Source organism: Canis lupus, chromosome 8, assembly GCF_011100685.1.
Source record: "Canis lupus familiaris isolate Mischka breed German Shepherd chromosome 8, alternate assembly UU_Cfam_GSD_1.0, whole genome shotgun sequence".
Lineage (NCBI taxonomy): Eukaryota > Metazoa > Chordata > Mammalia > Carnivora > Canidae > Canis > Canis lupus.
In genome coordinates, this window is record NC_049229.1 from 72,059,613 (window position 1) to 72,078,374 (window position 18,762).

The 18,762-nt window shown below is 43.8% G+C and overlaps 1 protein-coding gene across 7 annotated transcripts in view; it reads left to right on the plus strand.

Moving 5' to 3' along the window:
- TDRD9 (tudor domain containing 9) overlaps window positions 1–18,762 on the plus strand; it is a 106,906-nt gene that overhangs the window by 45,320 nt on the left and 42,824 nt on the right. For 6 of the 7 annotated variants that reach the window (XM_038545877.1, XM_038545879.1, XM_038545880.1 and 3 more), the window contains 5 exons: window positions 6,739–6,821; window positions 9,365–9,419; window positions 9,572–9,656; window positions 11,359–11,416; window positions 14,691–14,795. In XM_038545877.1, coding sequence (XP_038401805.1) covers window positions 6,739–6,821; window positions 9,365–9,419; window positions 9,572–9,656; window positions 11,359–11,416; window positions 14,691–14,795 — 386 coding nt within the window. The remainder of the gene's footprint in view (window positions 1–6,738; window positions 6,822–9,364; window positions 9,420–9,571; window positions 9,657–11,358; window positions 11,417–14,690; window positions 14,796–18,762) is intronic. The other variant, XM_038545875.1, reaches the window with a different exon arrangement.

Consider the following 18,762-nt stretch of genomic DNA (forward strand, 5'->3'; position numbering starts at 1 on the left):
TGGCTTCTCTTACTGCAGTGAGAAGTCACCTTTTGGTCTAGTCCCTCCTTGCAGGAATATTTGCCCTTTGGCTCTGGCTGACTTGCAGTCACACTCTTAGTCTTAGAGGATCTGTGGTTTGACTTTTGTGAGCAGGTGGGGTTTCTCTTCATTGATCTTGCTTGAGGTTCGGCGGGCTCACGGAGTAGGAACATTGGTGTCTCTTATGGCACCTGACAGCCTTTCATCCAGTAGTGTGAGCATTTGCTGATGATCCTACCACATGGTGGTTTAATGTGATTGTTCTTTCTTATTCCCTGAGATTATTCTATAAAGAGGAATTTCCCTTGTATTACCCTGCTTCTTTCTTTTAATATCAGTGACTCATGGATTTTTTTCCTTTTAAATAGACTTATTTTTTTAGAGCAGTTTCAGGTTCACAGCAGTATTGAAAAAATTACAGAGTTTCGAGATATCCTTTCTCCGACACATGCACAGCATCCCCTGTTGCCAACATCTTGCATGGAGTAGTACCTTTGTTTTGATTGACCCATCTTCACCCAGAGTCCATAGTTTACTTTAGGGTTCACCGTTGGTGTTGTATGTTTCATGGATTTTGACAAGTGTATGATCACATGTATCCACCACTGTGATATCCTGCAGAGTGGTTTTTTTACTGCCCTTGCATCCCCTATGCTCTATTCATCCCTCCCTCACCCAGAACACATGCCAACCATGATCTTTCTACTGTCTCCGTAGTTCTGCCCTTATTGGGATGCCACGTAGTTGGGAATCTTACAATATGTAGCCTTTTCAGATTGGCTTCCTTCACTTACTGATAAGTATTTAAGTTTCCTCCATGTCTTTTCGTGGCTTGATGATTCATTTCTTATTAGCGCTGAACAAACAACACCATCGTATGGATTGACCCCAGTTTATTTCTCCATCTACTGAAGGACATCTTGGTTGCTTCTAGGTTTGAGCAATTACGAATAGAGCTATTGTAAATATCTGTGTGCAGATTTCATGTGCATTTATGTTTTCAACTTGGGTAAATATCAATCAAGGAGTGTGATTGCTGGATCATGTGGCATATATATATTTTTAAAAGATTTTATTCATTCGAGAGAGAGAGAGGCAGAGACATGGGCAGAGGGAGAAGCAGGCTCCCTGCAAGGAGCCCGATGCAGGGCTCGATCTCAGGACCCCTGGGATCATGAGCTGAAGGCAGATGCTTAACTGACTGAGCCACCCAGGTACCCCTAGTTTCATTCCTTTTTGAATTGCTTATGTTTAAGTGTGTCTTTTGCATGTAGTAGAGTTGGGATTACTTTGTGAACCATTTGAAAATCTTTTTCTTTTGCTTATTGAGTTGATCTATCAGTATTTATTGATAAGAGATGTGTTTAGTCTCAGATGTGTCATATTTACTATATGGCCTTTTCCTTTTCTTTTTTTTAAATTCTTTCTTGAAGGGTAGCCCGGGTGGCTCAGCGGTTTAGCGCCGCCTTCAGCCCAGGGCGTGATCCTGGAGACCCGGGATCAAGTCCCGCATCCAGCTCCCTGCATGGAGCCTGCTTTTCCTTCTGCCTGTGTCTCTGCCCTGCCCCCCACCCCCGTGTGTGTGTGTGTGTGTGTGTGTGTGTGTGTGTCTCTCTCTCTCATGAATGAATGAATGAATAAATAAATAAATAAAAATTCTTTCTTGGAAAAAAAAATAAAATTCTTTCTTGGTAGTTGGGAATGTTTATAGTTATGTTGTTGTGATTATGTATCTTTATATAAGGCCTGTCATCTTTCTCTTTGCATAGGCTTCTGATACTTGTTAGCTTAAGAAAATGGTCATTGACTTCTACCTGTTAGCTTTGTGGCAAACAAGGAACTTCCTATTTGCCTCCCTGTTCACCTTTTTGCCCCCCCCCCCCCGCCTTTTTTTTTTTTTTTCTTCTAGAGAGTGAGTGTGAGCAGGAGGGGAGAGAATCTTAAGCAGGCTCCAAGCCTAGTGTGGAGCCCTATTCATGGCTTGATCTTCGATCCTGAGATCATGATCTGAGCTGAAATCAAGAGTTGGATGCTTAACTGATCCAGCCAGGCACCCCTCCCCCTCATTTTAAAAATGGCTTTATTGAGATATAATTCACGTAACATATAATTCACCCATTTAAACTTTACAATTTAGCAATTTTTGGTATATTCACATATATGAGCCACTATCACCACAGTCCATTTTATTTTTTTTTTTAAGATTTTATTCATTAGAGAGACAGCTTTGTGTGCAAGTGGGGGAAGGGGCAGAGAGAGAATCTGAAACAGACTGCTGAGCATGGAGCCCAGTGGTGGGGCTCGATCTCAGGACTGTGAGATCATGACCTGAGCTGAAATCAAGGGTTGGACGATCAACTCACTGAGCCACCCAGGTGCCCCTCACCACAGTCCATTTTAAAACCTCTTTGTCATCTCAGAAAGGAACCTTGACCCTTTTGTTCTCTTCCCTCAGCCTTCTTGTTCACCCCCAGCTCTAACCAACTAATCAACCTTCCATCTCTGTAGGTTTCCTATTCTTGACTTTCATATGAATGGAATCTGATGTTTGATCAGTGACTTACTGTAAATTTTCACTTACTGTAAGTTTTCACGGCTTATCCATATTGTAGCATATATCAGTACTTTATTCTTTTTTATGGCTGACTGATAATTCCGTTGTATGGATATACCACATTTTGTTGATCCACTTGTGTATATTAGGTTCTCTTTCTCCTTTGGGCTTTTATGAATAATGCTGCTATGAAAGTTCATGTGAAGTACTTGTGTGGATGTATATTTTCATTTTCCTTATGTATAAACCTAGGAGTGGAATTGCAGGGTCGTACAATAAACTGTTTAACATTTGAGAAACTGTCAGACTGGTTTCCAGAGCATCTGTTATCATTTTATATTCACACTATAGCCCTATTTCTCCACATCCCTGCCAGTACTGGTTGATGTCTGAACTTTGTTTCCAGCATTCCTGGTGGGTATGAAGTGGTATTACACTGTGGTTTTGATTTACATTTCCCTAATGACAAATGATGTTGAATATCTTTTTATAAGCTTATCGGCCATTTGTATATATCCTCTTTAAAGATGTATGCATTTATATTTAGAGACATAAGTCCTTTGTCCATGTTTAATTGGATTACATTTTTATTATTGAATTGTAAGAGTTCTTTATGTATTCCATGTATAAGCCCTTTACCAGATACATGGTTTGCAAATATTTTTTCACATTCTGCAGGTTATCTTTTTATTTTCTTGCTAGTATCTTTTGAAGCACAAAATTTTTAATTTTGGTAAAGTCTGATTTGTCTAATTTTTCTTTTGTTGCTCATGCTTTTGGTGACATAGCTAAGAATCCACTGCCAAGTTCAGGCTTATGAAGATTTACCTCTGTTTTCTTCTAAGAGTTTTATAGTTTTGGCTCTTTCATTTAGGTCCTAAGTATTTGAGTTAATTTCTATGTATGTGTGAGGTCAGAGTCTGGCTTCCTTCTTTTTTTAAAATATATTTTATTCATTTATTCATGAGAGACACAGAGAGAAAGGCAGAAACACAGGCAGAGGGAGAAGCAGGCTCCACGCAGGGCTCCCGACATGGGACTCGATCCCGGAACTCCAGGATCACACCCTAGGCCGAAGGCGGGCACTAAACTGATGAGCCATCCAGAGATCTTCTCTGGCTTCCTTCTTTAGCATGTGTGCTATTTCACTTGTCCCATCGTTGGTTAAAAGACTCTTCTTTCCCCATGATATAGCATTGGCACCCTTTTCTGTACCACATGAACTTGATTACCATTGCTTTGAAATAATTTTGAAATTAGAAGTATGGGTGTTCCTAACTTTATTCCTATTCAGGATCATTTTGGCTATTCTGAGTCCCTTATAATTCTGTATGATTTTTAGAATCAGCTTGTCAATTTCTCCAGAGAAGCCAGGACTCTGAAAGGTATTGTGTTGAGTCTTGAGATCAGTTTTGGGGGAGTATTACCATCTTAACTATTACCATATTAAGTGTTCCAACATGGAACGTTTTTCTCTTTCTTTAGATTTTTAAAAATCATTTTAAACAATGTTTAGTAATTTTCAAAGTGTAGGTTTTGCACTTACCTTGTTAAACTTATTCCTGTGTTTTATTCTTTTTGACGCTAGAATGAAATTATTTCTTAAATTTTGTTTTTGGATAATTCATTGCAAGTGTAGGAAATGACAATTGATTTCTGTATACTGATGTTTTATCCTGCAACCTTGCTGAAGTCATTTATTCTAGTAGTATTTCTTAGAGTTTTCTGTATACAAGGTCATGTAGTTTATGAACAGAGATAATGTTATTTCTTCTTTTCCAGTCTGGATGTCTTATATTTCTTTCTCTTGCCTGATTGCCCTAGAACCTCCAAAGTAGTGCTCACCAGAAGCAGAGGGGCAGACATTCTTGTCTTGTTCCTGATCTTAGAGGGACGACAGCCCGTTTTTCACCCTTAAGTATGATGTTTGCTGTGGACTCTTTGTAGATAACCTTTGTCAGGCTGAGGGAGTTCACTTCTATTTCTAGTTTGTTGAATTTTATTTATTTTATTTTTTTAAAGATTTATTTATTTATTCAGAGAGAGTGAGAGAGAGGCAGAGACACAGGCAGAGGGAGAAGCAGGCTCCATGCAGGAAGCCTGACATGGGACTCGATTCCAGATCTCCAGGATCACACCCTGGGCTGCAGGCGGCACTAAACCGCTGCGCCACCGGGGCTGCCCTAGTTTGTTGAATTTTAAATTTTATTTTATTTTATTTTATTTTTTGAATTTTAAATTTTAAATTTTATTATTTTATTTTATGTTATTTTTAAAAAAATATTTTATTTACTCATTCATGAGAGCCACAGAGAGAGGGGCAGAGACACAGGCAGAGGGAGAAGCAGGCTCCTTGCAGGGAGCAGGATTACACCGGGGGCCGAAGGCGGCACCAAACCACTGAGCCACCTGGGCTGCCCTATTATTTTTTTAAACTTTTAATGAAAGAGTATTAGATTTTGTTAAATGCTTTTACTGTGTCTGAGATAATGATGTAATTTTTGTTTTTCTTCTGTTGATATAATGTATTATATTAATTATTAAATCAACTCTGCATCCCTTGGATAAATCCCACTTGGTCATGGTATATCATTATTTCATTATGTTGCTGGATTTGGTTTGCTAGTATTATATTGAGCCTTTTGCATTCATACTTATCAGAGATCTTGGTCTGTGGTTTTCTTGTGATGTCTGTGTCTGATTTTGGTGTCAGAGTAATACTGCCCTCATGAAATAAGTTGGGAAATGTTTTATTTTTTTGGAAGTTTGTGAAGAATTGGTATCAGTTCTTTGAATGTAGAATTCAGTTGTGAAGTCACTGGGGTCTGGGCTTTCTTTATGAGTAGTTTTGAAATTATCAGTCCAATCTCTTCCTTTGTTGTAGGTCTATCCAGATGTCTTTTTTCCTTGGGTCAGTTTCAGTAGTTTGTGTCTTTTTAGCAATCTGTCCCATTTCATGTCAGTGTCTACTTTGTGGACATGCAGTTGTCTGCTATATACCTCCTTGTTTCTTTAAAAGTCAGTAGTAATGTACTCTTTCATTTCTTAATTTTTTTTTCTATCTAGTATTTTGAATCTTCTCTTTTTCCTCTTGGTCTAAGTAGGTAAAGATTTGTCCATTTCATTCATTTTTTTTTTTTTTCTAAAGACCGGGTTTGGGGTTTAATTTTTCTCTGTTTTACTTTCTCTGTTTTATTACTTCTCACTCTAGTCTTTATTATTTCTTGGAGGAGTGAAGAAACAACGATCCAGGCTGTGCTTGGGAACAGTAAGTGCAGAGGAAAAGGGATGTGGGGTGAGCTACTAAGCACAACACAGTGGCTTTGGGCCTCTTGTCTGTTCCTGCCAGCCATCTTCCTGCTAAAGTGGAGGCACCTGATTTACTTGCCTGTGTCTTGTCTGTCTCTCGGGCTAGAGCATGAGCTACAAACAGCAGGGACTGCATCTGTCTTGTTGCTGCCAAGAGCTTACAGGGTGCAGAGAATCAAAGTTCTGATTTTATGCAAAGGAATTATTTTGGCGGGAGTGGAAAGGCAAGCTGATGGTTTAAGTTGTACTTGTAGTTAGTTTTGAAGTGTTCTATTTTGAGAATCTGGATTACAATAGCTGAATTTCAAGGGGAAGTTTGGCAGATAATCAGTTTTTAATAGGTGAAAACTGGGAGTTGAGGGGCTTGGGGCCCCCTATCAATTGTGGGGCCATTCCCTGGGGCCTCTGTGTTTTCTTATGTACAAGACAGAACATTATACTGGATGGTCTGTAAGAGATTTTTGTGATCAGAAGCCTGCACTGTGAAATAAGTCAATCGGAGAAGGACAAACATTATATGGTCTCATTCATTTGGGAAATATAAATATAGTGAAGGGGAATAAAGGGGAAAGGAGAGAAAATGAGTGAAAATATCAATGAGAGAGACAGAACATGAGAGACACCAAACTCTGGGAAACGAACAAGGGGTGGTAGAAAGGGAGGTGGGCGGGGGCGTTGGGGTGACTGGGTGACAGGTACTGAGGGGGCACTTGATGTGATGAGCACTGGGTGTTATGCTATATGTTAGCAAATTGAACTCCAATAAAAAAAAAAAAAGAAAAAAAAAAAAAAAGAAACCACTGTTAAAGTTCTGGAACAGCAGTGGCTATGTTTGCCCAGATTAACGTTTGTAGGCTTCCCATCTGTAACAGGAGCAAGACCTGGTCGGGTGCCCAGTTTGTGTTGGAGCGGAGCAGCGTGTTGGTGTTTTTGCCAGGTGAGCATCATACGTGTGACCTGGAATTCTAATGTCGGTTGGAGGCTGCATTTGTGTCCAGCCTGTATTGTGAAAATGGTATTCACTGTGAGTGTTTAGTCTTTTTAGACCCTGAGAACATGAACAGTGTGATTTTCAGTTTGATCTCTTACTATAACCTTTGTATTGTTAATGCAATTGATCACGAAGAGTTTAATTTTTTAAAAAATATTTTATTTATTTATTCATGAGAGACACAGAGAGAGAGAGGCAGAGGGAGAAGCAGACTCCATGCAGGGAGCCCGACGTGGGACTCCATCCCGGGTCTCCAGAATCATGCCCTGGGCTGAAGGCAGAGCTAAACCACTGAACCACCCAGGCTCCCCAAGTTTAATTTTTTGAAGGGAGTCTTACCACCTTCAAAATTTTCAATTAAATAATTGGTTTTGTTAAAAAAATGATAATTGGTTTTGTTAAATTTGCTATTTAAAGTATATGGTTATATACGTGAGGTAATGGCCATCAGTGTACATTCAAAGCTCACTTAATGACAGTGTTGTTACTGTGACACCACAGGAGTCCTCGGGAGAGTCTTTGTGTCTGTTTCTTAATATCTGGGAAAACTGGCTCTTCAGATACCTGTAAAGATTAATTTATGTTAAGTTATACTTTTTCAAAGTGATTTTTTTTTTTAATTAAGTGGTATAGTTTGGTGAAATGTGTCAGTATGTCACATATTTTTTTTTGTTGTCGGAAGGTAGAGATCATATGAATATATGTGCTGGTAGATTTAGAGAATAAAAAGCCTGAGTAAAAGTAACTTACATAATTTTGGGGTACAACATTTGAATTTACAACTTTGATTTGGACTCAGGAAACAACCATTAGCTGACAGTGGGGTGGAGTTGTATTTACCCCAATAAATATTTGTCAAAGACTGCTGCGTGCATAATAGCATACTAAGGAAAAGTTTGACCAGAGCGAGCTACAGTGCTCCTAGCTTAAAAAGTGAGGTAAATACCTTTTAACTGTGATGATTATGAGGTAAATACCTTTTAACTGCTTAGCATTGTCTGTAGAAAATATTTACAAATGATATTTTTCAGTTTACTTTGTTGTCTTTCTGTTCTGTGTTTATGTGAATGCAGGTTTGACAAATGTTTATTTCATTATGATCTTTTGGGAACAGTTCTGTACTAGTTTTGTAGGGCTGCTGTGATAAAAGGCTACAAACTGTAAGTCTTCAAACTACAAACGTATTCTTTCACTGTTTTGGAGACTAGAAGTTCAAAAACAAGGTATTGGCCGGCTCTGCTCTCTCTGGGAGTCTGTGTAGAGTCCTCCCTTGCCTCTGGCAACTTCTGATAGTCACCTTCCATCCATCCTTGGCGTCCCTCCTGTCTCTGCCTTCCTTGTTAACACGTGGCACACACTCGGTGTTGCTGTCGCTCTCCTTTCCCCTGTAGGGGACACCAGTCCTTTTGAAGTAAGGGCCTGCTTACTCCATTATGATCTCACCTTAGTTCATTATGTCTGCCATGATGCTGCTTGCAAATAAAGTCACGTCCTCTGGAACTGGGGCTAGGACTTTTTTTTTTTTTTTTTTTTTTTTTTAAGATTTTATTTATTCTTGAGAGAGTGTGTGTGTCAGAGACACAGGCAGAGGGAGAAGCAGGCTCCATGCTGGGAGCCCGACATGGGACTCAATCCCAGGACTCCAGGATCACGCCCCAGGCTGAAGGCAGGAGCTAAACTGCTGAGCCACCCGGGCTACTCCCTGCCCTTTTTTTTTTTTTTTAATAGATTTTTATTTATTTATTCTTGAGGGTGGGGGCTAGGACTTTAACATCTCTTTGGGGGATGCAGTTCAACCCATTCATCATAGGGTTGATACTTTAGGGTGATGGAAAAGCACGTGAAAGTTTTATGTATCAATAGACCTTTTTTTCAAAGATTTATTTAGTTATGAGAGAGAGAGAGAGAGAGAGGCAGAGACACAGGAGGAGGGAGAAGCAGGCTCCATGCAGGGAACCTGACACAGGACTCGATCCGGGGACTCCAGGATCATGCCCTGGGCCAAAGGCAGGCTCTAAACTGCCGAGCCACCCAGGGATCCCCTAGACCATTTTTTTTTTTTTAAAGCTAATGATAACTTAGTGTATCTCTGACCAAGACTTTTGAAAAATGACTTTTCAAAAAAAAAAAAAAAAAAGAAGAATGACTTTTCTGGTAGTAAAATGTTACATGTTCATCATAGGAAAATTGGAAAAGTCAGTGGCAAGTAAAAAAGGAATATAAAATTGTTCAGATGGCCATACTTGCAGACACTGTTGTTGAAAGGAAAACCCTGGAAGAATGTGGAGTTTTTTTTTTTCATATTTTTGAGTTTCTAGTGGTCAGTGTCATTGTACATTTTTATTTGTAATGTAACTGGGCAGAGAGGATAACAGGGTCAAATAACATGAATTGGTAGGGCCTTTTTTTGAAAAATATGTTATTTTAATATAAAGGTTGTTTTTTAGTAATACATCTCTTCCCCTCCCCCTACTTTTTTTCTTCCCCAGGTCTGGGTGAAATAAACTATATGCACGAACTTCTCACAAACATGGTTCACAAAAGGTGTGTTTCAAATGGGCTCTGTTTCTACTAACTTATTACTGTGTTGTTTCTGCCTTAAATAATTCTGATCATCTCAGTGAATAATCATTTTTGTGTGTTCTCACATATATCTACTCTTCACGGACATTTTATTTCATTAATCTGTTCCCTAGGTTACAGGTTTATCCACTCCATTCAAGTGTGACTTTAGAAGAACAGAATAATGTGTTTTTAAGCCCAGTTCCTGGGTACAGAAAGGTAGGAAACCGGGAGGCAAGTTGCAAGTACTTCAGGTACATTTTCCTTAGAGACTCTTCCAAGAAGGATGCTAATGCTTCAGCTTATTTGTATCATGTTTTCTGTAGCTAGTGGTTACTACCTAAGAATGAAATTGCCTGATGAGCCAGGTATGTTTACTTTTTTGTCTTCTATTTTGTAAGTTGATTAACGTTTTTTAATTTCCTCAACTTCTGAGCATTGTTGCTAGTGGTTTTGATGCCTTTTACTTTTTGGTATTTCTCAGACTGTGGGACTCTTCTGGTGCCTGCAGCACTGTGCTAGCGAATTTGGTTAGCACCCACATTCTCAGTCCTGGTTAAAGAGGATTTCTTTAATCTCAGGTTATGCGTGGACCATTGGAGTGTCTTATCACAACCCTTCTAGAGCTGCTTGAGATGATCAGGAACCTGGAATGCACAACCCAACCCCCCTTGCTTCCAGTACAAGTGTTCTGACTTTCTGGAGGTAGCCAGGACCTTGCATGGTGTCCAGTGCAGTCACAGGCCCAGCGGGTCCTCTTTGTGTTAGCTTGCTTGTGCTTTTTGCCCCTGGGGTAGTCCCAGCACTCCTAAAGCCCCATGTCTGAGGTCTGGGGCAGCTGTCTTTGCCTAGCTTCTTGCTTCCATTTTTTTAAAAAATATTTTATTTATTTGACAGAGAGAGCACAAGCAAGGGGGAGGGGCAGAGGGAGAGGGAGCAGACTCTCCGCTGAGTAGGGAGCCCAGCGCAGCTCGATCCTAGGACCCCGGGGATCATGATCTGTCCGAGCTGAAGGCAGATGCCCAGCTGACGGAGCCATCCAGGCACCCTTGCCTGTTGCTTTTAAGATCCTGCTGTGTTGCTGGGCTTTGTGTGCGAGGAATTATACCAGGAAGAGGCGTAATAGTTGAGATCATGTGTGTGGTCCTGGACAGAGAGATGCCTTGGATCCGTCACCTGTCATCATGTGACATTGAGCAAATCACTTCTCTGAGACTTAAAATTTTATTGTTTGAATGCAGAGCAGTTAGGAAGGTTAATTAGAGTAGTAGGTGTCTGGACTAACATTACAGAAGTGGCACAGTGCCTGGTGCAATGCCTGGGTGCAAGTGCTATTAAGTAAATAGGTGCTGTTTGTTAAAAGCTTGGTTCATGCCAGCAGCAGTTCTAAGCACTTTACCCTTGTTAATTCCTATGATCTTCGCAACAACCCTGTTGGGGGGGGGGGGCACCATTATTATTAAGTGCATGGTATGTATGAAAACAATGAGGTAAGTAACTAACCTAATGCCCCACCCTGGTGTAGGGCAGAGCTGGGAGCCCACCCTGCCCTGGTTCCCTCCACTCTCCTCCTGGATCCTTGATCAGTTGTATCTTGTAGAAAATAGGAAAACTATTAATTTAATTTTTTAAAGATTTTACTTATATATTTATGAGAGAGAGAGAGGCAGAGACATAGGCAGAGGGAGAAGCAGGCTCCCCCCAGGGAGCCCGATGTGGGATTTGATCCCAGGACTCCAAAATCACGCCCTGAACTGAAAGCAGAACTCAACTGCTGAGCCATCCAGGCATCCTGGAAAACAACTAATTTAAAAATTTACATTAAACTTTAAAATTTTTGAGCTTGACTTTTTTTTTTTATTTCTGCCTGTTTCCAGTACATAGTAGGAATGTCATATGCTTTGTTTTTGGTATTTGATAGATTATCCTGTCCACCAACATTGCAGAGAGCTCCGTCACAGTTCCAGATGTCAAATATGGTAAGACACTTCTCTGTTTTCCCCACAACGTAAACTGTAATGTTTGCAGGTGTATCTGCCTCTCAGGAGTTGATCTTCCTCCTCCTCCCCATCTCTTCCACTGTTGGGAGGAGAGAAGTTAGAAGAGTAGGCTCATACAATTTCCCTGCACTTGTGGTTTACCACTTCTCCTCCTCTGGGGGGGCCTGGGGTTGCCCTGAGTGGGGAGTTTTGCAGCAGGAGGGAGGGGGTGGGCTGGAGCTCAGCTCATCTGTCACTCAGGGTAGTTTAGTGTGGGGTCCTGTGTCACCTGGAAGAGGAGCAACTCATGATTGGGTGTTCTCTGTATTTGCCCTTGATCAAGTGTGTGATGGCTTTACTAAGGAAGTTTCCAAGTTCATTAATTCGTAGTTTAAAGCCTCACATGTGCCAGGCACTGTTGTCGATGGTGGGGGAACAGTGATGAATAAGCCCAAGCCCTGTCTCACGGGGGCTGCATTCTGGTGGGAGAGACAATGAGCAAGCAGAAGTGTGTACCATTTCAGGGGAGCTCAGTGCTGCGTAGGAAGGTCCACGAGACGGTGGATTACAGTGACTGGGACAGAGTGATATGGGACACCTCACTGAGGAAATGGTATCTGAATGGAATGGGGAGTGAGCCATGAGAAGACGTGGTTCAGGCTTACGGAATGGGTTGAGGAGCAGCAAGGACAGCATTGCTGGACAGATAAACACATGAACTTGGGAAATGACAGTGTCTTGTGTCTATTCCTGGGATGATTCTAGGTGCTGGAGAAATAGTAAATAAGCAGAAGTCTCTGTTCTCAGGACACCTTCAGGGGTGGGTAACTGAGAGACAAAATAGAGACATGTAGTGTGTAAACTGATGGTGGAATAGGAGGAAGGAGATGGGGGCAGGGAGTAGTGGTGAAGGGCCCCTGACTTGTCAACAGAGTGGCCAGGGAAGGGGTGGATGCATGGCACAGTGTTTCCAGGAGGAACAGAGAGTGCAAAGTCTATGAAGCAAGTGCAGAAATGAGCAGGGAGGCTGGGGAGCTGGACCAGGTGAGCCGGGAGGAAGTGGTTGGAGAGAGGTCAGGGAGGTAAAGGGGAGGGGTACCTGGTCATGCAGGGCCTTCTAGGGCTTCAGGTTTTGCTGGTGAGAAAGTATTTTTAGAATAAGGATGACATTGCCTAAAGTTGATTCATGAACAGAGGACAGTGGGGTGGAGGGGCTGAGTGAGGAGGGTGGGCAAGACTCTCAGTGGTGGTTTACAGTGGGATGTCAGTGATAGGGACATAAGGAGTGGCCAGTAGTGGAGAGGTGTGCTGGGGGATCTGGTGTGGGTTAGTGGGAGACACTGAGCAATAAGGCTGAGATGCCTGCTGTGTGTCCAGTAGTAGTTGGCTGCATAGGCCTGGTGACCAGTCAGTGGTGAATGGCCAGGCTCCCATCGAGTGCACACGGGGAAGGCATTTCTGGTATTGAAAGATGGGGGGTAATGAAGAGCTGCAGGGGGGGGGCAGCTAGCAAAGTCCTAGAAACCAAGTCAGAAAGTGTTTTGAGGAAGATGGGATGGACAAGCATGTCATGCTGATGATTGATCAAAGTTGAAGAAAACTGGAAATTGGCTATGGATTTAGTAATATAGACGTCATTGGTGACCTTGACCAGAGCAGTTTTGCTGGAGGTCACAAAGTGATGGGAGGAGAGAGCCATTGGAGACAGTGAAGTCAGCACTCCTGTGGCATTTTGCTGTAAAGGGGAACAGAGAAATAGCTGAAGGGCAGCTGGAGCCAAGAGAACACATTTCTTGCACCAATAGGAGAAGCAGCACTTTCCCTGGGTGATAGGAAAGGTACAGAGGACAATGCAGGGGAGAGGGCCCGGTTCCTGTGGTTTCGTTCTTGTGAAGGGCAGAGGGGATGCAACGGGGCCTTGCAGGGGTGCTTGGCCTCTGTGTGCGTGTGGGCAGTTTACCCAGGGTAAGAGGGTGGGTGCCCGAGGGAACTCAGTCCTTGACTGCCTCTGCTTTCTCCCGGTGAGCCAGAGACATGGCCCTTAGTGCGCAGTCAGAACGGGAAGCCGTAGGGGTTTGAGGAGGAGACCCTAAAGAGTGTGTGTGTGGAGGGTGGTATGCCACAGGCTGTGTCCCCTGATGACCACTTGAGACTAGTGGCCAGGAAGGGAAAAGGGACAGTCACCCTGCTGGCCTGATTGGTTTGTCCTCCTCTGGCTCTGGGGACTGCGCAGCGGAGGTGGGGAGCGGCAGTCAGCTGGGGCCACAGTCGGTTGGATGAGAAGATCAGAATGGGTGGGCACAGAGTTGAGGATACTTTCAGGGCGTGTAGCTGAGGTTAGGTCAGCAGGGATGGGAGAAGAGGAGGCGGCAGATTGTGGGGCCATCTGCAGGGATGAAGGATTATGGGGTAGGCTGGAGACAAGCAGAGGAAGGATAGTTCTGGTTCACAGTAAGAGGGGTGCTTACTATCAGTGTGAGGCTGGTGTCTGGTGTGGCCCTGGGTAGGAGCTGCTTGAGGGTGTGGGGGGTGGACAGGATGATCAGAGGAGGGAGTCGGGGACCTGGGATCCTGGGTGGCCCTGGCATTGTTTGGTGGCCGTGGAAGTCACTAAAAATTCTGGTGGGAGTGGAGTGGTGTTGGAGGGTGTGAGGACCAGGGAGCCAGGAGGGAGACGGGGGTGGTGGTGGTGAAATGAACGAGACAGAGGTTTTCCAGGAGGCAGTGGCCGTGAGGACACCAGCTGCTCCTTCAGGCTCAGCATGTGAGGGTCAGGGAGAAGAGGGCACCCTGCCTGCCAGCATGTCCTGCTTTCTGCAGTCGGGGGGATCTGTCCAGAGGGGACTTGGAGGGGCTTCTGTCAGCTGGGTCTCACAGAGGAGGGCACCAAAGCCCAGGGAAAGTGAGCAGTGGCCCACCCCCTCCTCCCACCTTCCCCATTGGAGCCCTGCAGTCCAGCACTGTTGCCACTTCTGTGCTGCTGTCTTTGTGCCCCTCTGACAATGCGCTCTTGGTGCAGTCCACATGGGCTCTTCTGTGGCACGGCACGTTGGGTCTTAGGGCTTATGTGGTTTATGCCCAGAGGCTCCCAGTCCTTAGAAGAAATAACGTGAGCCTGAGCAGTAAGGAGGGGCCAGTGCATTTCCAGAGGCTTCTGTGTGTGCACTGATGCTAAAGACTGTATGTTTCATACTGTTCTGTCACTATGCATTGTGATTATTGCACAGTTACTTCTTGTTAGCATGGTGTTTACATTCCTTTTTTTAAATGACAGTTATAGATTTTTGTTTGACTAGAACTCTGGTTTGTGATGAAGATACGAATTATCAGAGTCTGCGTTTGAGTTGGGCCTCTAAAACCAGTTGTAATCAGAGAAAAGGTAAGGCATTTGTGTTCTATGGTAATGAATTGGTGGCACATTCAGGTGTCTAAAAAATTTTTTTGTATTTGTTACTCTTTTGCTGATATTTTCTTTATTGGAACCAGTTTTAAGTTTTCAGCAACAATAATTCATATCATCAGACTCTTCATTTAAATCTGATTCTCTCCTCATCCATACAATTAGGTGACAGTTTTTGTGTGTAACAGGCAAGCATCTGCTCATCTTAACACTACCAGTTTTTGCAGTGAATTCAAAAAGTAGAGGATACTTACAGAGACAAAGTTAATTTTTTTTTAAAAGATTTTATTCATCAGAGACACAGGCAGAGGGAGAAGCAGGCACCCCACAGGAGCCCGATGCGGAACTCAATCCCAGGACCCCAGGATCACAACCTGAGCCTAAGGGAGACGTTTAACCACTGAGCCCCCCAGGTGCCCCAGATGTGAACTCATTTGATCCTCATCCCACCCTGTGCCGTAGTACACTGTTAATACCCTCACTTAATGGTGTGGCTGAGAGCTAGAGAAGGCGTGGTGGTCTGGGCTGTGCTCACAGTGCTGGTGCTGCTCTACCTGGGCCCATGTCCTTAACACGCGCCTCTGCTGCCTCCCCTGATGCTGCTCACCCAGAGGTGGAGCAAGACTGAATGATTGAGCAGCCCTCAAGTACAGGCAGAAGCAGCTTCTCATTCGGCATCGTGGAAAAACTGGATGTTGTGTTATGTACTTCCCTACCCAGAAGTGCCCCCCAAACAACCGATGCTCAGAAAAAAATGACTAGAAATAAATACACAGAAGTGTTACATGATTATCTTTGGGCCAGTCTTGAGATTATAGAAGTTTTAGCTTTTGTCTTTTTGTATGTTTAAAATTTCTGTAATAATTCTTTCTCTTACAAGAAGTCGCAAAACTAGTCCATTGAACGCTCTCCCCAGTGTCCCCCAGCTTGTCAGCAGGGACCTCTGCCTGAAGCGGAGTCAGGCCCCAGGCCTGCATTGCGCAGGTTTATCCTGAGCTTTGGTGCGTGTTTCTGTGCAGTTTGAGGCACATGTGGACTCATGTCGGCACAGCCGTCAGAACACAAGACCTGTTCTCTGTTCGCTGCCTAGAAGGGCTGCCTGGTGCTGCCCCTTTCTAGTCACATCTGCACTGCTCTCTCTCTGCCAACCACTGGTCTGTTTGGCATCCTCCCATGGTGAGGATATCGTATGTATGGAGTCACGCAGCAGGCAACTACTGAAATGAGCTTTCTTCATTCACCATAACCTCCTTGCGGTCCGTCCAGGCTGCCACCATGTCAGCAGTCCTGCTGCTGCTGCGTCCCCTCGTGCACTCGCCCCTGGAAGGACATCTCAGTATCGCTGGTTTTTGGCAGTTACACAGAGGGCCACTGTGAATATTGATGTGCAGGTTTTATGTGGACATAAGTTCTCAGTTCTTTGGGATAAAAGCCTGGGAGTGCAATTACCGAGGGAACACAGGGAGCATGTGTAAGCATGTGTTTTGTAAGAAACTGCCCCATGCTGTTTCCGTGGTGGCCTCACCATTTCATGGTCCTACCAGCTGTCATTGCCCGCCTGCCATGACACCGCTGCTCTTTGCCATGGCCTTTCTGAAGAAGTATTGTGCCTTGTTGTGATTGTGTTGGTAGAGGTGACGGCTCTTCTGTGCTTATTCGCCATCTGTTTCTTTCCAGAGAAATGTCTGGAAAGAAATGTTCGTGTCTTTGCCCAATTTACAATTGGACTGTGTGCATGTTGACTGTTGAGTTTGGGGGTTCTCTGTGCACCTGTGATACCAATCCTGTGTGAGCTGTTACTGTGTGGTTTGCACGTGTTACTCAAATTCTGTTCTGTGCTGTGTCTCCTCATCCTCTTTCCAGGCTCTTTCAAAGAGAGTAGTTTTAAATTTGGCTGAAGTCTAATGTATCATTTCTTCCTTTCATGGATTGTGCTTGCATGTCACCTGTAGGAGTGCTTCACCTCGCCCTGGCTTGCAAAGGCGTTTCCCCTGTGTTTTCTTCTCAGAGTGTTCTCACTGAATGTTTTGTGGCCATTTGAACTAACGTGACTTTAAACTAATTTTTGTAAAAGGTGTGAGGTTTGGGGTGAGGTTCATTATTTGCCTGTGGATGTCTGGTTGTTCCAGCATCATTGAATTTTCCCCACTGAGTGGCTTCTGCACCTTGTGAAGTGTCCATGGGGCTCGCTTATGTGGGGCTCTGTCTGGGTGCTTGGTGACATCCTGTTGGTGGAAGTGTCTCTCCCTTCACCAGCAGTGCACTGGTTATAGTGAGACTTTACCTAAAACATATGGATTCTTCCCGCCTTTTTCTCTATTTTCACAGCTGTTGTAGTTATTCCGCTTTGCTCTCCCTGTCAATTTTAAAATGAACTTGTCTGGGTCGCCAAGAAAATCATCTTGTGCTTTTGGTAGGAATGGTGTTAAACCTGTTGGTCAGTTTGTGGAGTGTGGGTGTGTTTATGTTGGGTCATCCGATCCCTGAACACAATGTGTGTCTCCATTCATTTATCTCGTCCATTTCTTTAACCATCATTGTGTTGTTGCCAGCATACAGATCCTAAGTATTTAATTTTACTTGGCATGATTGTAAATGGCATTGCCTTTAAAAAAAAAAAAAGAAAAGATTTTATTTATTGAGAGAGAGAGAGAGAGAGAGAGAGCGCAAGAGTGAGTGAGCGCTAAGCATGAACAGGGGGCAGAGGGAGCAGAGGAGAGGCAGGGAGCCCAATGCAGGACTCAATCCCAGGACCCTCAGATCATAACCTGAGCTTGAAGGTAGAACCGACTGAGCCACCCAGGCACCCCAGAATCACATTTTTTTAAAAAGATTTATTTTATAGAGGGAAAGAGAGTGTGAGCATGGGAAGGGTTAGAAGGGGAGGGAGAGCAAGAATCCCAAGCAGACTTCATGCCCAGAATGGAGCTGGACATGGGGCTCAATCTCACAACCCTGAGATCAGTATCTAAGCCAAAATCAAGAGTTAGTTGCTTAACCAGCTAAGCCACCCAGGTGCCCCTGGCATTGCATTTCTAACTTCAGTTTTTACGTGTTCATTACTGATGTATAGAAATGTGATGGACTTCTGTGTGTCGATCTTACATCCTGTGACTTCGCTGAATTCACTAATTGGTTCTAGGAGTTTTTACTTTTGTTTTTAGTCATTACCTTGGAGTTCTCTACCTAGACAGTCCTGTCATGTGCAGATACAGTGCGGGGTAGGTTGGTGGCAGTGCTGGAAGTCTGGACTCTCCCTTGGACCTCCTGGTGGTGAGGGGATCTACCAGGAGAGACAGGTGGGGGTGAGAAGCGCCAGTCCAGACCCCCTCCTCCATCTTTCCTGACTCCAAGTTTGAGGGAAGGAAAGAACCTCCTTGGGCTGCCTCATTTTGTAAAGCTGGGTATTTATTAAGGACACTCTTCTCCCTTGACCCATTCTCTGTGTGGGAGATTTTATTATGTTTTGGGATAAAAGGAGTTTCTGCTTCACAAGCTATACAGTTACAAGAGAAGAGTCATTTATGTGGTCTGTGAGGGCCAGGCCTGGCCCTGGCCTCCATTTCATGTGAAGCAGCTGTCCTGACGGTTGTCTTTGTAGGGGCCTTGGTGGAAAAGCCCAAAGCAGATGGTGACGGCCTGTGCGTGTGTCCTGTCACAGCCGTGTCAGTGGGGGAGCCACACCCGCTCCCACCAACTTTATATTTTGGTGTTTTTATTAGTATGAGCTTTGCATTTGTAGAAAATGTCTTATGTTTAAAATGTTTTAATTTCTATGCCATCTCAGGACCAACATTGGTTTCTTTAGAAATATGTATTGGGGGGATCCCTGGGTGGCTCAGTGGTTCAGCACCAGCCTTTGGCCCGGGGCGTGATCCTGGAGTCCTGGGATCGAGTCCCACATCGGGCTCCTTGCATGGAGTCTGCTTCTCCCTCTGCCTGTGTC